This window comes from Agelaius phoeniceus, chromosome 16 (genome assembly GCF_051311805.1).
Source record: "Agelaius phoeniceus isolate bAgePho1 chromosome 16, bAgePho1.hap1, whole genome shotgun sequence".
Taxonomy (NCBI): Eukaryota; Metazoa; Chordata; class Aves; order Passeriformes; family Icteridae; genus Agelaius; species Agelaius phoeniceus.
Window position 1 is genome coordinate 2,323,207 of NC_135280.1, and position 16,978 is coordinate 2,340,184.

At 52.2% G+C, this 16,978-nt stretch overlaps 2 protein-coding genes and 1 long non-coding RNA gene across 5 annotated transcripts; 1 reads left to right on the top strand and 2 right to left on the bottom strand.

Annotated features, from left to right (window-relative positions):
- The first annotated feature begins 36 nt into the window (after positions 1-36).
- On the top strand, positions 37-11,214 carry TOP3A (DNA topoisomerase III alpha). The gene is made up of 19 exons (XM_054644046.2): positions 37-216; positions 1,551-1,610; positions 2,157-2,230; positions 2,829-2,904; positions 3,431-3,539; positions 3,965-4,108; positions 4,619-4,789; positions 5,002-5,102; positions 5,236-5,310; positions 5,425-5,507; positions 5,627-5,834; positions 5,997-6,182; positions 6,352-6,481; positions 6,816-6,929; positions 7,009-7,174; positions 7,593-7,736; positions 8,015-8,137; positions 8,382-9,106; positions 10,331-11,214. Exons 1-19 carry the CDS (start codon positions 37-39, stop codon positions 10,507-10,509), a joined length of 3,048 nt encoding a protein of 1,015 aa, XP_054500021.2. The 3' UTR covers positions 10,510-11,214.
- LOC143695347 (uncharacterized) lies at positions 112-3,376 on the bottom strand. The gene is made up of 4 exons (XR_013184454.1): positions 2,985-3,376; positions 2,585-2,720; positions 1,310-1,466; positions 112-248 (listed from the first exon to the last, which is right to left on the bottom strand). It is a non-coding gene; the product is annotated as an uncharacterized LOC143695347 (long non-coding RNA).
- Positions 11,215-12,249: 1,035 nt separating the features above from the next.
- Positions 12,250-16,974, bottom strand: MIEF2 (mitochondrial elongation factor 2). 3 transcript variants are annotated; one of them, XM_077186866.1, is made up of 4 exons: positions 16,862-16,974; positions 16,210-16,384; positions 15,574-15,751; positions 12,250-14,580 (listed from the first exon to the last, which is right to left on the bottom strand). In XM_077186866.1, exons 2-4 carry the CDS (start codon positions 16,375-16,377, stop codon positions 13,538-13,540), a joined length of 1,389 nt encoding a protein of 462 aa, XP_077042981.1. In that variant the 5' UTR covers positions 16,378-16,384; positions 16,862-16,974; the 3' UTR covers positions 12,250-13,537. The 3 variants fall into 3 exon arrangements, with proteins under 3 accessions (XP_077042981.1, XP_054500023.2, XP_054500024.2); XM_054644048.2 differs by lacking the exon at positions 16,862-16,974 and adding an exon at positions 16,714-16,854; XM_054644049.2 differs by lacking the exon at positions 16,862-16,974 and adding an exon at positions 16,704-16,838.
- Between the last annotated feature and the right edge of the window lie 4 nt (positions 16,975-16,978).

The following is a 16,978-nucleotide window of genomic DNA, read 5'->3' on the forward strand; positions in this document are numbered from 1 at the left end:
CAGCAGCAGCAGCATGCCCTGGCCTCACCTCCTGTGATGAACCTGTCGGCGCGGCTGTTCCGCAGGGCCAGGATGCTGCCCCAGCCCTGGCGCTGCTTCTCGCGGGCCCCGGAGGAGCTGGCGCTGCAGAGGATCCGCAGGGTGCTGTGCGTGGCCGAGAAGAACGATGCGGCCCGAGGCATCGCCGAGCTGCTCTCCAACAGGAGGATGCGGCGGGTAGGAACAGCCCAGCCACATCGTGCTGCCCCCTGGGGCACAGAGACAGGGGTGGGGCGGGTTTGTGTTGTGTATGGCAGCCCCAGCACTCCTGGCAGAGCTTGGCATGGCCACTCCACATCAGCACATGGCACACTTGGCACTGGTTTTGTCCCTGAATACATGAGGGTACAAGAATGTTCTGTGGACAAACATCACTTGCCCAAATGTATTTGGGAGTCTCAGGTCCTTGTGGGTTAAGCAGAGAGGGAACTCAGCTCCCTCTGCCTTCCCATGGTGAGGGCTCCCTGGGTCCTTCCTGGATTAGCAGTGCATGCCAAGGGCTTCAGAAACTGCCACCATCCATTGGCATGCATTTCCCTGTCTAAAAGCACCACTTCTGCAGCATCAGCAGTGTCAGGGGTTTACTGGAGGTCACCAAATAAAGCAAAAACAGGCTGTGGTTTGAAGAAAAATTCAATTATTTCTACTCTCTGCTGCTGTGCTAACAGTTTGCATAATCACTTCCTGTTTCCAAAGTAAGGAATTTCCAAACTAAGTTGCTACTAGACCAGAATGAGAGGTTGAAAAAGACCTCTGAGATTATTGAATCCAACCCATGACCCCACCTTGGCACCCAGACCAGAGCACTGTTCCTTGAACACCTCCAGGGGTGGCAACTCCACCACTTTCCTGGGCACTTGCAATGCTTGATAACCCTTTCCATGAAAAAAATCTTCCTGATATCCAGCCTAAACCTTCCCTGGAACAGCCTGAGGCTGTTCCCTCTCACCTTGTCAGCTGGGAAAAGAGGCTGACCCCCACGTGGCCCTAACCTCCTTTATTTGAATAAAAGGTGTCATTGAGAACCTGGATGCTGACAGTCCCAATCAAGACATCAATCATCCTGCTTCTGTAAAAAAAGTAGCAAATGCACAGTCAAGAAACTTCCATGAGTCCCAGTTAGGTGGGAGGTAGCCTTGGGGACACTGTCACTTGGAACAAGATAGGAGTTTCTAAAAACTGGCCAGCCCCATTAAATAAATCAGTTCCTCATTATTCATGGAGAGATAACCCTGGCACCACCTACAGGAATGGTTTAAAATCCTCTTACCTTGGAAATCACCATTTCAGTGTCTCCATAAATGATAGAGGAGATTTCCATCCCCTTGCTGCAATTCCCACTAGCTCCAGTAGCTGGTTTTCCTTTGTCATGTGCCTCTTGTGCTCCATCCCAGTGTGGACAAAGTGGGGCAGGATGGATTTGTGTCCTGTTAAAAAATTTAATTAAAAATAATTAAGAATTTGTGTCCTGTTAAAAGCCAGAAACTCAGGATTTCTCCTTTTCCTTCCAGCGAGAAGGGTTTTCCAAGTTCAACAAAATCTATGAATATGACTACCAGATGTTTGGCCAGGTAAGAGTTTTCTCTCCATCTGCTGCTGGATTAATGAAGTACAAATACTAATTAATAAAAGCCATTTGTCAGGAGTTACAAAACACAGCTCCAGCCATGGGGTTGTTCTGCCCAAAGATGAGAAAAAGTCAGATGTTATTTTCTTTGCTCCACCACCTGTTTGGTTGCTCTAAATCTTTTAACTTTGTGGTTTTACGTCAGTCAAAAATACGTTGCTGTTTAGAATTGGGAGCTTCCTACAGAAATTGAGGATGAGGCCATGGATAGAGCTTGTTATGATGTATTAGTTTTGGTTGCTCCATCCCTGGAAGTGCTCCAGGCCAGGTTGGATGGGGCTTGGAGCAGCCTGGGACAGTGGAAGGTGTCCCTGCCATGGCAGGGGTGGCACTGGATGGGCTTTAAGGTCCCTCCCAACCCAAACCATTCTGGGATTAACAGGAGAAAGGTGTCCCTAATCATTTAAACTGAGAACTAAATGGAGATTTTGGGCTGGAGGTGGTTTCTGGTGAGTGATGGGCACTAATTTCCTCTCTGTGCCTCTTGCAGAACGTTACCATGGTGATGACATCCGTGTCAGGACATTTACTGGCTCATGATTTTATCATGCCATTTCGCAAATGGTTGGTACCTCGTGGCCCTGGCAGGGAGGGGAAGGGCTCTGTCACCTCCTGGCCCTCACAGGAGGGGTCTGTCACCTCCTGTTCTCATCCTTGAAACTGCAAGCTCAAAGACAAAGGGGCAGGGAGAGACTCTGACTCAGAGCAGGGTGACGAGTTCCAAATTTTATAGAAAATAGCCAAAATATTGTTTCAAATTCCTGTCTTCAGAGTGCTAAAATCCCCTGAAGACATAATACTGGTTAAAATACATCAAGGCAGGCACAGGGAATTAAACACCCTCCAAAATGGGATGGTTTTGTGTTCTTTGTTCAGCTATGAGCTGTTCTGGGAAGCAAGATGCTTTCTCTGCCTTACCTCCTTTTGTATTCTGGCCTTCAGATAGGACAAGCTGCTTGTTGCCCTCCATATTTGCTGTTTTCTCTGGCTGGTTTTTCACTCTGTTGCTTTGAAAAGTTACTCAGCATTTCATTTCTGTTGTCTGAAACAAGGCCTGTAATAAAATACATTAATGCCAGTATTTAGGGAGCACCAAGTAGTGTCTCACAAATATTGTTTTAGTTTATGTGATGCACACACACATTTCTCCTCTGTTTTCCAGGCATAGCTGCAACCCTTTAGCTCTTTTTGATGCTGAAATTGAGAAGTTTTGCCCTGAAAATTACCTGGATATCAAGGTACATCATGGTTAACACTTTGAAATTGAGCTCAGGGGTTGGCTCAACAAATCTTGTCCCAGACAGAAGGATGATCTTACCTTTGCCCTTAACATCCAAATTTCTGCAGTTTAGGAGATTCCTCATCCATTTCCTAGGACTGTATATGCTGTTCATTTGTGGCACTGAAACTCTTGTTCATGTACAAGTAGTGCAGTGAAGGAACAGCTAAAAATAGAAATGTTTTTTTCCAACAAGGTGGAATTGATGATTGTGTCTCAGTTCTACAGAAAAAGACATTTTTAGAAAACAGATTGTGGTACAACCTGCTCCAAGCCAAACTTTTTAATAGAATGAGATGTAAATAAATGACTCAATTCTTTTAAAAGCTGCCTGATCTCCCGAGACACACAATTACAAAATGTTATTGCAACAACCCATCTCCATGGATACACATTGCATTTGGTGTTCAGTGAGTCATTCTGAAATGAAATGACAGAGCAAGTGGCCTGGAATGTTCTCCCCTGTGTTGTTTTTCTCCTCTCAGAGAACCCTTGAACGAGAAATCCAGCAGTGCCAAGCCCTGGTGATCTGGACTGACTGCGATCGAGAGGGAGAGAACATTGGCTTTGAGATCATCCACGTGTGCAGAGCTGGTGTGTAGAGATCTCCATGACTCTGACTTCCATTAATGGTTCAACAACTCCTTTAGCAAAGGCAAATTCTCAATTCTAGTGTGTCCAGGTTAAATGCTGGCTAATTCTAAAAATGTGGCTGTGATAGGCCAGAAATGCAACCAGCTGTTGGATGCTGTAGAATCAGTTGACAGCACGCTCTCTTAAGCACTCTGACTCAGAGCAGGGTTTTATAGAAAACATCCAAAATATTGTTTCAAATTCCTGTCTTCAGAGTGCTAAAACCCCCTGAAGACGTAATACTGGTTAAAATACATCAAGTCAGACACAGGGAATTAAACTTACTCCAAAAAGGGATGGTTTTGTGTTCTTTGTCACTGTTTATCAGTTGCTCCTCTCTGTTGGTGATGGAGTCCCTGTGATTTCTCCTGTGTGTGTCTCTGCAGTAAAGCCAAGCCTGCAGGTTTTCCGGGCGCGGTTCTCCGAGATCACCCCTCACGCTGTCAGGGCAGCCTGTGAGAACCTCACCCAGCCCGACCAGAGAACCAGCGACGCCGTGGATGTCAGGCAGGAGCTGGACCTCAGGATAGGCACGTAAACGTCTCTTACTGGAACCTCAACTCAAGGCAGAAATGCCCTCTGTAGTCTCTTGAAACTGATTTTTAGATCAGATGTGATTAAAACACATGTTATGTTTTACTGGCAGTGTGCTCTTTGAATCAAAAAATCATCAACTCCCAAGATCAAATCCAATCTGTGACTGATACCCTCCTTGTAAACCAGCCTAGAGCACTGAATGGCACATCCAGTTGTTTCTTGAACATCTCCAGGGATGGTGACTCCACCACTTCCCTAGGGAGTCCATTCCAATGTTTAAAAGCCTCTTCTGTGAAGAGGAATCTGTGAAGATTCCTCCTGAAAAGAGGAAATTTCTCCTTAAAGCAAATATTAAATTTATAGCTCATGCAGCACTGAGACGCTTCTTCAACTGCGTATTAAACAGAGTAAAATTAATACTCAGAATATTAAAAAGATCTGCAGTACTGTGATTATCACTCAGCATTGTTATATTCAGTGTGGTGCCCATTTTGTTCCCTCAGGTGCTGCCTTCACCAGATTCCAGACTCTGAGGCTGCGGAAGATTTTCCCTGATATTTTAGCAGATCAGCTGATCAGCTATGGCAGCTGCCAGTTCCCCACACTGGGATTTGTAGTTGAACGCTTTAAAGCCATCCAGGCTTTTGTTCCTGAAGCCTTCTACAAAATTAAAGGTATGTTTGGGGAAACAGTCCTGGGCTCCCTCTTCGAGGGTTTGATGTGGATAAAAAGGAAAAACATTGGAGGAACTGACACAAAAATGCTCCAGAGATAATTTCCTCTTCCTCTGCCATGAGCACTGAGCAGAGCTGGAAGGTTTCCAGGCTCCTTTGTGGTATTTCCATTTGGTGGCTCCTGCATCAGCCAGCTCTGTTGTCCATCACAGTGACCCACGACCATGAGGATGGCAACGTGGTCTTCAACTGGAAGAGGAACCGTCTCTTCAATCACACGGCGTGCCTGGTCCTTTACCAGATGTGTATGGAGGTAGGAAAGCTTGTAAATAGTTGCATAATCCAGATTCAGCCAAACATTCCCTGTATCTGTCTTGCTCAAGACTTTTTAAGAACAGTTTGTGTAAACTCCTGAAGGATATGTGGGTTTTGCTTACTCTGTTTAGGATCCGGTAGCGACTGTTGTTGACGTTGTGAGCAAGCCAAAGAGCAAATGGAGGCCCCTGCCTCTGGACACTGTGGTATGTTTGAACTCTGGGTAGGGTTTCTCTGAAAAGAGCTTTGAACAGATGTTTTACTGACTGCTTTGAATTATCCACTAATACTTTTGGGTTTTCTGGCTCTTCCCAATGCAGGAACTGGAAAAATTGGCTTCCCGCAAACTGAAAATAAATGCAAAGGAAACAATGACAATAGCAGAAAAACTCTATACTAAAGGGTAAGAAAGCAAGACTTGGCTTGGTAAACTTAATTCTTCTAAAACTAAATGGCCTTTTGTTTGAAATGGGAAGCATCTTGGAGCAACTCTCAAAATGCTCTCCTGCCTTTCTTCCTAAGGTTCATTAGTTACCCTCGAACCGAGACCAACATTTTCCCCAAGGAGCTGAACCTGTCTGCCTTGGTAGAGCAGCAAACACAGGACCCAAACTGGGGAGGGTTTGCACAGAGGATTTTGGATGAGGGTGGGCCAACCCCTCGGAGTGGAAACAAATCTGATCAGGCTCACCCTCCCATTCACCCCACAAAATACGCCAGCAACCTGCAGGTGGGTGTAACCACAGGGAACTGGATGGGTTGTGTTGCTTGATAAATAAAGATAAAATCTTAACGTGGTCATTAGCACAAAATTCTCACCCGAGATCCCACTGATTTGGTGATGTCTTGCTAACCTGGGAGGACACTCACCCTTCTCACTGTTTGATCTCAGGGCAACGAGCAGAGACTCTATGAGTTCATTGTGCGCCACTTCTTGGCTTGCTGCTCTCAAGATGCCAAAGGACAGGAAACAACCGTGGAGATTGACATTGCCAACGAGCAATTCATCGCTCAGGGACTCATGATCCTGGCCAGAAATTACCTGGAAGTGTATCCTTATGACAAGTGGAGTGATAAGGTAATCCCCTTGAGTAACATAAGTGGGAGAGGCTAAAGCAGCACGTCACTGCCAACTTCAGACCTCTCTGCAAAACATCTTTTGACCATTTCTGGCTGTTTGACTCAGAGCCCTTGTCCTGAGTGAGTGGACCAGGAAGCAGTTTCAAAGAGACTCTCCTTCTCTCCAGGTTATCCCACTGTATCAGAAAGGGTCTCGCTTTCAGCCCACCACGGTGGAGATGGTGGATGGGGAAACCAGTCCTCCCCTGCTCCTCACAGAAGCAGATCTCATTGCTCTCATGGAGAAACACGGCATTGGTCAGTACTGGGCAGCGTGGCCTCTTGCTCTTGGCAGAGGGAATTCTTCCCAGGGAATTCTCCAAATGTTGCTGCAGATAAGAAATTACTTAAATGTGCAGAAAAAAGGGATATAAAGGGCAAAGTCCAAACATCAGGAGCCTGCAGAGTGCCTCCAGTACCCAGGGAGGTGGGAAATTTTGGGTTCAGGGTGTGCTGCCAGCACCTCACTGGCCTCAGTGCCAGCAGGGCACAAGGGCAGTGCTGCTCCTCACCATAGGTTGTGTCCTTGTTCCTGGGCACGGGGGAAATCACTTCTTGGCTCCTGGTTTGGCTGACATCTCTCTGCTTCCAGGGACTGATGCCACCCACGCCGAGCACATCGAGACGATCAAGACGCGGATGTACGTGGGGCTGACGGCAGATCAGCGCTTCCTGCCCGGCCAGCTGGGCATGGGGCTGGTGGAAGGTGAGGGGAGGGCCCTCACAAAGGTGGCAGAGGCCTTACTGGCTCCTTCCTTTCACTTACCATTCCACATATTCCTCAGGCTATGATTCCATGGGCTACGAGATGTCCAAGCCTGACCTTCGAGCTGAACTGGAGGCTGATCTAAAACTGATCTGTGAGGGGAAGAAAGACAAATCTGTAGTGTTGCAGCAGCAGGTCCAGAAGTACAAGAAAGTCTTCATTGAAGCTGTAGCCAGAGCCAACAAGTGAGTACTGTCTTTGCCTTCTTCCTTTTGGTTTGTTTTGCTGGGAGGTGCTGGCTGCTCTTCTGGGTCTCAGTCTGGGGTGGGGGATTCTGTCACACTCTTTCCCTGGAGCTCTGCCCCCTGTGTTGTGGTATTTGTGTGGGAAAGGATGACTCAAAGCCTGGCATGCTGTCAGGAGTTCCTCCTAGCCAAGGGTTTAAACCAGGATGAGCAGTTAAGATTAAATTTGGGGATAGCAACATGCACTGACCTCTGATGTTGTACCCACACCTTTCGTGTTCCAGAAGTGTGGTGCTGAGTCAATGTGCTCATGGAGGAGCTCAGAGGGGCTGTGTGGGGGGCAGCAGGCTCTGAGTCACTGCAGCACCTGACTGCTCTTTGCAGAGACACACAGGATGCTCTGCTCCTTTCTTTACAGGTTAGACCAGGCCCTGGCTCAGTATCTGGGAGAAGCTGCAGAAGTTCCAGAGCAGGATGAGGTGTACCCAGCAACGCCCCTTTCTGTTCGGAAATGTCCCCAGTGCAACAGTGACATGGTCCTGAAGACCAGGAAGAATGGCGGGTGGGTGACCTTCCCTCTTGTAGCCTCCTGTGTTGGTTTGTGTCTCTCCAGGCTTCCATTTACCCCCTTTGGTAAAAGCTTGGAAACCTTGGGCTGCAGCTTGCTGACTCCACCAGCTACATGAGCTGTGTGGACTCAGCTGAATCTCTTCTCAAGTAGGTATTTACCCTGAAAATTTGCAGTTTTGACAATTTCTGATGGCTGAGAAGATATGAGAATTGATCCCAAACTGTCTTGAGTTTGCCTCTTCCTCATCCACTGCCTTTGTCCCTCGGCAGGTTCTACCTCAGCTGCATGGGCTATCCAGCCTGTAAAACTGCAGTCTGGTTCCCTGATTTCGTGGTGGATGTGACCAGGGACGAGAGCATCTGTGATGTGTGTAAACCCCATCCAGTTCACAGGTAGGTCATGCCAGTTATCCCTTGTTGGACATTGGGGCAGAGACTTCCATGGGCTAGGCTGGGCAACCATTTTCCATTCCAGTCTTGGAAAGCTGGAGCAGCACTTGGCTTGGGGATGGAAAGAAGAGGGGTTGGGGAAACTGGCCTCCATATAGCAGAATCAAAACAATAAATATAAGTCCAAGTATAAATTGAGGGTTGTTGATGAGAAACTGGCAGACTTTGACTCTTCCTTTCCTTGCAGACTGAAGTTTAAATTCAAGAAGGGCAGCGTTCCCCCTGTGATGCCCCTGGAGTTCGTGGGCTGCATTGGAGGCTGTGATGAGATGCTGAAAGAGCTTTTGGACCTCAAGTACTTGCACAGATCATCCCAACCTGCATCATCCACCCCCCATCCCGGGCATCACCTGCAGGCCAACCACTCCCTGAACAGATCCAGCAGTGAGACCAGGCAAGCCAGGGGGACCTCAAACGTGGCACGGGGACACCTGCTCTCCATCAACTCCTCCAGGACCCCCAGGGCTGCTCCTCCAGCTGCTCCTCCAGCTGCTGCAGACGATGGCAATGCTGTGGTGTGCAACTGTGGGAGCGAGGCGCTGCTGCTGACCGTGCGCAAGGACGGCCCCAACAAGGGCCGCCAGTTCTACAAGTGCAGCTCCAGCACCTGCAACTTCTTCCTCTGGGCTGACGAGCAGCCACAGGACAGAGGCAGCTCCACGCCGCTCCAGCCCGCTGCTGCAAGAACCCCAGCAGGATTCCAGCGGCCAGGGGCAGGCAGGGAGCCCCTGGGAAGCAGCAGCTGGGACAGTGGTGGCAGTGGTGGCACGGTGTGCAGGTGTGAGCAGCCCGCGGTGACGCGCACCGTGCAGAAGGACGGCCCCAACAAGGGGAGGCAGTTCCACACCTGCCCCAAGCCCCGGGAGCAGCAGTGTGGATTCTTCCAGTGGGCAGATGAGAACGTGGCACCAGGTACGGCCGGGCTGGGGGCACACTGCAGGGCTGCAGGCTGCTCTTCAGATCAACAGAACAAGGAGGTGGTGGAGAGGGTCCAGGGGAGGCCACAGAGATGGTGGGGAGTCTGAGGGCACACTGCAGGGCTGCAGGCTGCTCTTCAGATCAACAGAACAAGGAGGTGCTGGAGAGGGTCCAGGGGAGGCCACAGAGATGGTGGGGAGTCTGAGGGCACACTGCAGGGCTGCAGGCTGTTCTTCAGCTGAACAGAACAAGGAGATGCTAGAGAGGGTCCAGGGGAGGCCACAGAGATGGTGGGGAGTCTGAGGGCACACTGCAGGGCTGCAGGCTGTTCTTCAGCTGAACAGAACAAGGAGATGCTAGAGAGGGTCCAGGGGAGGCCACAAAGGTGATGGGGGGTCTGAAGCATCTCTCTGGCTGAGGGAGCTGGGCCTGTTTAGTCTGGAGAAGAGAAGACTGAGAGGGGATTTCATTAATGCTTGTAAATATCTCAGGGAAGGATGGTGCCAGGCTTTTTTTTTTGGTGGTGCCCAGTGACAGGATGAGGAGCAACAGCCAGAAACCAAAACACAAGAAGTTTGACCTCAACATGAGGAAGAACTTCTTTACATTAGAGGTGGCAGAGGTCTGCAACAGCTGTCCAGGGAGGTGATAGTGTGTCCCTCTCTGGAGACATTCAAACCCACCTGGCATGCCAGGGAAACTGTGCTGCTTCCTCTGCCCTAGTTTGGGAGTACAGGGAAAGGGCAAGTCAGTCTGGAGCTTTGATCAGAGATGAAACTGTGTGGAAAGATGCTGAAAAGAAAAATAATGACAAAACAAGGGTGCAAAAGAGAGAGAACTAAAAAAAATGGGACCAGGTAGAGAGGGGGAGATGTGGTCTGAGAGAGATCCTCCTCCTCCTCAGACATTTGAGCCTGAAGGGGCAAAATCAAACTTTCAAAACTACTTAGACCCCAAGTTCTTCTCTGCCATGTTTTGTTTCTGCTTCAGCTGAAGAGCAGAGCATGCAAGCAGGCAGATCAGCTTCCCCTGTGCTGTTCCCACATGTCTCTAATGCTGCAAGACAAATGGGTAACATTTCACTGTTCAGATAAGTCTGAAGCAAATGCAGGTTCAGGAATAATCTGAGAATCTTTGATCTGCTATTTTGAACTTACCTTGTGTTTCTCACCTATTTATCTTTTCAAAGATCCTTAAATTCAAGTTGTTTATCTCTAGGCCCTTCTGGAGATGACTCTTTGAACCACTTTGGCAGCAATGGATACTCCAGAGGGTTGGGAAGCAAGGCCAAGAGACCAGGCAATCTCTCCTCAGCATCTGCTGCCAAGAAGCCACGGACCTGCAGCATTTGCCACCAGCCTGGGCACACGAGGAAAACCTGTCCTCAGAACCACTGAGCTGGGATGGGGCTCTGAGAGCCTGCAAGGACCACAAATGTGAACTCTGCAGGAGCCACAGGGAACTGGGCTTTGGGGACAAATCCCTTGAGTGTTTTTTGGAGGGGTTGGTTGCAGGCTGCTCCTGCCAAGGGATGCCATTTGTTTCAGCAAGGATTCAACCAGCTTCGAAAAGTGGTTCCTCTACCAGGTTTTGTTTCCAGCTGCTCTTCTGCTGAGCAGTTTGGGAAGGTCTGGACATTTCAAGGAAGCACTTGGAAGCTGAGTCTGTGGAGAAAACTGCACTGCATCATCCCCCTGCACCATCCTGGTGTTGTTCCTGGCCTCTCCATGCAGGGAAGAGCTGGATCAGGACAGACACCAGGGCTGCCAAGCTCTGCTCAGTCCCTGCCTTTCCACAGTGTGGAATTTAAGTTCCCTTCTCAGTTGATGTTACCTGAGCAACATTCCCCTTTTTTGTCACCCTTACCTGGGTTGTCCCTGCCAGTGAAGGAGGGTCAGGTGCAGAGGAGCTGGATCTGGTGCTTGCCCTGGGAGGAGCTCAGCTGCAGTGCTCAGGAAAAGCCCTCATTTTAGATGGTTCCTGAATTTGAAGGCAAGTTCTTCCTCAAACTTTGAGACATGCCTTTGTGATGCTGCTAGCTGATGAAAGTTATTTTTGTCAAACTAATGAGTTTCTTATTAAAATATTATTTAAATTTTAAATTTGATGCAGTGACACCTAAGCTTTCCCTAATTATTTCTTCCTACATCAAATAGTGAAGCTTTTACTGTAAAAGCATCCAGCCAAATCTTGCTCTTTCCAATCACTGGAACAATAGAGGAGCTTTCTTGGCAGAAACTCCCCACAGCAATTTAGAAGTGAGCTACAAAGAGATGGGAAAAAGTTTTTTATCTCACCAGCTGCATCTGCTGACCTGGGACAGACAGACAGAGCTGGCTGAGCTGAAGAGAAGCTCTGTTTTCCTGTTCTGAGTCCAGACTGAACTCCCTGGGAGGCCAGGCTGCCTCTTCCCTCTCTGCTGGGGCTTCCTCTGTTCCTCAGAGGAGGGAATCTGCAGGATTGCTGTGTGCTCTGCTGCCAGGAGCTCCAGTGCTGCTCAGGACCCTGCACAGAGCAGTTCCTGGGGCCAGCACTGAGGGGATGGGCTGGAGCCCTTGGAGGGAGCTGGAAGCAGAGCCCACAGCTCTGAAAGAAAGCCTGAAACCCTGCAGCAGTCCATTGCTATCAGGCCTAAATCCATGCAGACAGCCAGGAGAATTTGGGTTGCATTTCCCTGTAGCCCTCACTCCCACCATCAACAGCCGTGGCCTAAAAATACCAACATGACAAGGATTGGAATGCAGCCACTGAGCCAAGGCATGGCAGCAGCCTGGCCAGCCACCTTGGAATGGCACCAGCAGTGAGAAGCAGCTGTGCAGGACACAGGGAGCAGGTTAAACCTTGCTGGTGGATCAGCCAGGACCAGCTTTAGGAATCTCAGCCTGGGCAATGCTCAGCTGAGCTCTGTAAGTGGTACAAGCTCAGTGTCCACAGCTCCCACACTGCAGCCAGGCACTCTGTGGGTTCAGGGCTTTGGAAGAGGATGAGGAAGACTTTGCAGGATGGGATCTGACCATCACCAAGCTCTCCAGGCAGCAGGGACATGCCCTGGGTGGTTCCCAGGAAGGCCACACAGCTGGGGAGTCATTTCAGCCCTTAGCAGGGGAAAGGAGACAAAGGAGAGCTGACAGCAGAGAACCAGTGTGCACAGGGAAGGTTTATTCTCATCACTAACACCTGGGAAGTGGTTTGGAGGAACAAAGGAATTGTCAGACTGGGGGGAAAAGCAGGTTTTTTTCCTCCCATAAACAAGATGATAGCTGTAAAGAAAACTAAACCACAACAGCTGCTCACAGTGAAGTCCACAGGATTTCTCCAGCTCCACCCACGAGCACAACCAGCTCTTCCCATTAAATATAAGAATAAATTGCTTTTCTCTGGGACTAGAGCCAGACCAAACCCTACTAGCAGCCACTCAAAGGAAAAGAAAAAAAAATCAACAAAATACCCAAACAAAAGATATCTTCTTAATAAAAAGCATAAACCACTTCAGTTCTTGCAAGCACTCTGCTCACATCATTCCTGCCCTGCTTCCCCACCCCATTCCAGGGTGCTCCAGGGAAGAAGGACCTCAAGACAGCAGCAATACATGTGTGAAAAGGTGACCAGACAGACTGGGAGGGGACAGGTACCTGCAGACAGACACTGGCAGCCACCCACCCACTGGGGAGGGCAAACAGCCCTGCTGCAGCCTCCAGCTGAAACCAGGAGCTTCCCCAGAGCCAGCAGCTCTTGTTCAGGACATCTTCCAGCCAAACACTGCACGGGACAAGGGCCCCTTCTTTGGGGCAGCATCAACACTGTCAGAACAAAGAGGTAGGGCTGAGCTCACCCCTTCTGGAAGAGCCTCCAAGGAATGAACCCCCATTTGCTATGGCTGTACCATCCAGCACCCAGATCACCCACAGGGCTTATTTTGGATTGGCAAAATCCTGCAGGAGGGTGAGGCTCCCCCCTGCCCCGAGTGCTGGCACAGTGAGGCCACACAGGCTGCTGGTGACAGGACCAACCCAGGACGTGGCACCTGAGGGGTCTGCAGGACACAGCAGCAGGAAGGGGCTGCTCCCCTCCAGCTCCAGCTGGTCTCAGAGCCTGAGGGGAACCTGACAGCTGGGACAGGCAGAGGACACTGGAGCCAGAGACCAAACATGCTTCACTGGGCTCCCAGCAGACAGAACTCACATGTGTGGTGTGGGCTGCTCTCAGCCCGGGTTCAGCAGAGCCTCTGAGGCAAAGGCTCCTTCTGCCAGCACCCACCTCTGCTCAGGCACGTTTTATTCACACAGGAAACGTGGGTTTTTTCCTCATAAAGTGCAAGAACTTTGCCTCTTACTGACTAGTGAACTAGAAGCATCACAGCCCTCACAGCAGGGAGCAGCAGGCAGGGGAGCAACACCCCACATTCAGGAGCTCCCAACACACCAGTCACTTCAGCAGGACCTCTGGCTCAGTTATGGCCCTGTAGAGCACAAAGCCCATCTCATCAATTTCCTCTTCCAAGAGCCTGGAGAACAGGTTGATTTTGGGGTTGAAATAGGAAGGCAGGACTCCTTTCTCCAGGGAAGCCACCAGCTCCTCGAGCACCTGCTGGAACCTGTCAGCAAGGCTCTCCTCTGCCCAGTCCGAGGCAGTGTCACTGAGGTGCAGGATCAGGTGGCTCAGGGGGCTGCCCCCCAGTTTGTGCAGCCTGGGCTGGCTCTTGCAGACGCCGTTCAGGATGCGCAGGCAGAGCTGCCGAGCCCCGGAGTCAGCGGCATCCAGCTTCTTCAGCCTCGACACCTCCGCCCTGTAAAAGCTCTCTAGCCACAGGTTTTCCACCAGTCCTTCAGGAGGAACAGCCAGAAGAACCTTGTCCTCCATTTCCACCACTGGCAAGAGGGTGATGCTCAGATCAAGCTGATCGTGTTTGACTTCCAGCTTCAGCTCCCGGGAGGCCACCACGGGGTGGATGGCACAGCCCAGCAGGCCACCAATGGCAGGCCAGTTGATGGAGGCCACCAGCAGCTTGTGGAGGGTCTCGTTGAGCACGCTGGAGGACAGGTACCGGCCCACCATGAACCTGTCCCAGGGGCTGCACCCACGAGGGAAATAGCCCAGGTCGATCCTCTTGATCATCCAGTACTGGGGGTTCCTCACCACGGTGTCCTCTCCTGAGATGAGGCTCCAGAGCCCGGCGTCGAGGACCAGCGGGAGCATGAGGTGGACGTGGTCAGCTGCCAGCACCTCGAGGCCATCGAGCAGGGCCCCACTGAGGGACAGGCGGCCGAAGGGCAGCTCCGGGAATTTGCTCCGCAGGAAGTTCTGCAGTTGGCTGCAGATGCTCCTGGCCAGCTGTGGGACAAGGGACACTTGGAACTCGGGCACAGCCAGCTGGCTGCTGTGTGAGAGGAGCTTCTCCTGCAGCGTGAGGCAGCGCACGGGGCTGGACTGGACCTGAGCCCCCAGAGGGGCAGAGGAGCCCCTGGGATCTGTGGGAAGAGAAAGGAGAAGTCACAGCTCTGAGCGCATCATCTGAAACCCTCAGCAGCACAAGGTGGGTGCCCAGCTCTCAGCCCCTCCCTCTGGAGGTGGCACCAACCTCACCAAGAGCCCCCATCGAGCCCACTGATGTTAAGAGCACTTCTCAGCCATGCAGGGCCCAAACCAACCCCAAAACCTGACTGTTCCCAACCTCACTCCTCAGCCAGGGATGGGAACCAGGCAAGGGACCTGCTGCCAGGGTCAGAGAATCACAGAATATGCTGAGTTGGAAAGGACCCACAAAAATCATCCAGTCCAGCTCCTGGCCGTGCACAGCCACCCCAACAATCCCACCCTGCCCCTGAGAGTGTTGTCCAAACACTCCTGGAGCTCTGGCAGTCTTGAGGCTGTGACCACTCCCTGGGGAGCCTGGGCAGTGCTAAAACACCCTCTGGGGGAAGAACCTTTTCCTAATATCCAACCTGACCCTCCCTGACACAGCTGCTGCTGTTCCCTCACATCTTGTCACTGATCATCAGAGAGATCAGTGCCTGCCCCTCCACCTCCTCAAAGGAGAATCCTACAGACAATCCTGCTCTGGGGCCATTATCTCAGGACATGCCCTGGACCCGGCTGGGCCACTTTCCCACTTGGAAAAACGCCATCTCCATGGGCAGCTGGACAAGGCAGCCTTTGTCTGCAGCAGCTCCCGAGCACACCTTCCTGCAGGCACAGCTGACCCAGAAAACGAGCACAGCCAGAGGAAAGAAATGCCGACAGCCCCTGCCAGGATACCCCGGGTGTCACCAGAGGTCCTGCTGAGATCCTCTTTCCACAGGCATTGCCTAAAAAGGGGCTGAGGCTCGGGAGCCTCCCAGGAGGGCAGGCTCAGAGGGGTCAGCTTTCCAGACACCCAGCTAAAAATAACACAGAGCTCTGGCAGGGCCACCCAAGCAGGAGCACAGCAAGGTGATCCTCCTGCCTGGGCACCAGAGCCTCACCTGCCACCACGGGCTGGGCTGGAGACAGCAGGAGCGCGCTGAGGTCTTCCCTTCTCTGCTTCTTGGCGGGTTTTGGTGTTGTCTTGATCAATGCCAGGTCCTGCCAGCTGTCCTCCAGGGATTTCTGCTCAGCTTTGGGATCGCCCTCATCCCGAGGGCTGGTGGCTCGGTCAATCAGCTGGAGGGAGGGAAAACCCACGAGGACAAGATGTTATCTTTGTTTTCTATGATTTAAGGGTGACAACAGCCCCTCTGGAGCACACACATGGGGGACAGCCCCACTCAAGGCTTCTGCTCAGAAAAAAAAACAGTTTTAGGGGGAGCCATAAATGTGCACATTGTCTTTGTGCAGGTTTTACATGGAAAACAGATACGCAACTATAACTTCAGTCCCTTTTGGGGACTTAAGTGCCTTTTGGGATGGGATAGCATATCCCAAATGCTCCAGGCAAAGAGGGATACATGCCCCCACAGGGTGGGAGCAGGCAGTTCCATGCCCATGGCACTGCTGCCAGCACCAGTGCCATTTGTGCCATATGCAAGGAACCATCTCAAGGGCAAACATCAAGGCATTTGGAGCACACTGGAGCCAACCCAGCTCTCCTGGGCACCTTCTCGTGCCCATCCCAGCCTTACCCTCTTGACAGCCAGCGTGGCGATGGCCAGCACGGCGGCGCCGCTGACGCCCAGCACCAGCCTGGCATTGGCCAGCAGCACATCGAACACGCTGCCCAGCCCGTCCAGGACACTGCCCAGCCCGCCGCTCTCCTGCCGCCTGCCCCGCTGCTGCCAAAACGCCGCCATGGTCACCCTGAGGAGAACGGGAACGTCACCCCGGGCTGGGGGACCTGGCACCCCGGGACAGGCACAGCCGCAGGGTTTGGGGAACGAGGGGTTCCGCTGCTCCGCTTTCCTCCGGGATAAAGGCGCCCGCCGCCGCCGGGACGGCTGGGTGCGCCCAGGGGGCAAGGGTCACCCGGGGGAGCGACACACCGGGGGACGGACACACCGGGGGAGGAAGGGGCACCCCCGGGAAGGAACACACCGGGGGAGGAAGGGGCGCCCCCGGGGAAGAAGGGGCAGCTCGGGGAAGGAACGGACACGCCGGGGAAGGGTCACCCGCTCCTCACCCAGCCCTACCGCAAAGCCTCGCGGGGCACCGAGGCGGTACCACGGGAAGGGAGCCCCCCCGACCCCAGTGACCGAGGGGAGGCGGCACCGACGGCGGGACCGGGACCTGCCCGGGCCCGGCGCTGCCCGCCCGCGCGCGCCCCCGCGCCGCACTCACCGCGCGCCCCCGGCGCGGCCTCAGCCAATGGGGGCGCGGGCAGCGCAGCCCCGCCCACCTGCGCGCGGAAGTAGCGCCCGGCCCCGCCCAATCCCCGGTGCGTCACGGCCGGGGCGG

Coding starts and splice junctions, on each gene's coding strand:
- TOP3A (XM_054644046.2), top strand. CDS start 37: ATGAACCTGTCGGCGCGGCTGTTCCGCAGGGCCAGGATGCTGCCCCAG. Junction 3,540..3,964: donor CATCCACGTGTGCAGAGCTG/GTGTGTAGAGAT, acceptor GTGTCTCTGCAG/TAAAGCCAAGCCTGCAGGTT. Junction 6,930..7,008: donor GGGCATGGGGCTGGTGGAAG/GTGAGGGGAGGG, acceptor CATATTCCTCAG/GCTATGATTCCATGGGCTAC.
- MIEF2 (XM_077186866.1), bottom strand. CDS start 16,377: ATGGCGGCGTTTTGGCAGCAGCGGGGCAGGCGGCAGGAGAGCGGCGGG. Junction 15,752..16,209: donor CCACGCTGGCTGTCAAGAGG/GTAAGGCTGGGA, acceptor CCCTCCCTCCAG/CTGATTGACCGAGCCACCAG. Junction 14,581..15,573: donor AGCCCAGCCCGTGGTGGCAG/GTGAGGCTCTGG, acceptor CTCTTCCCACAG/ATCCCAGGGGCTCCTCTGCC.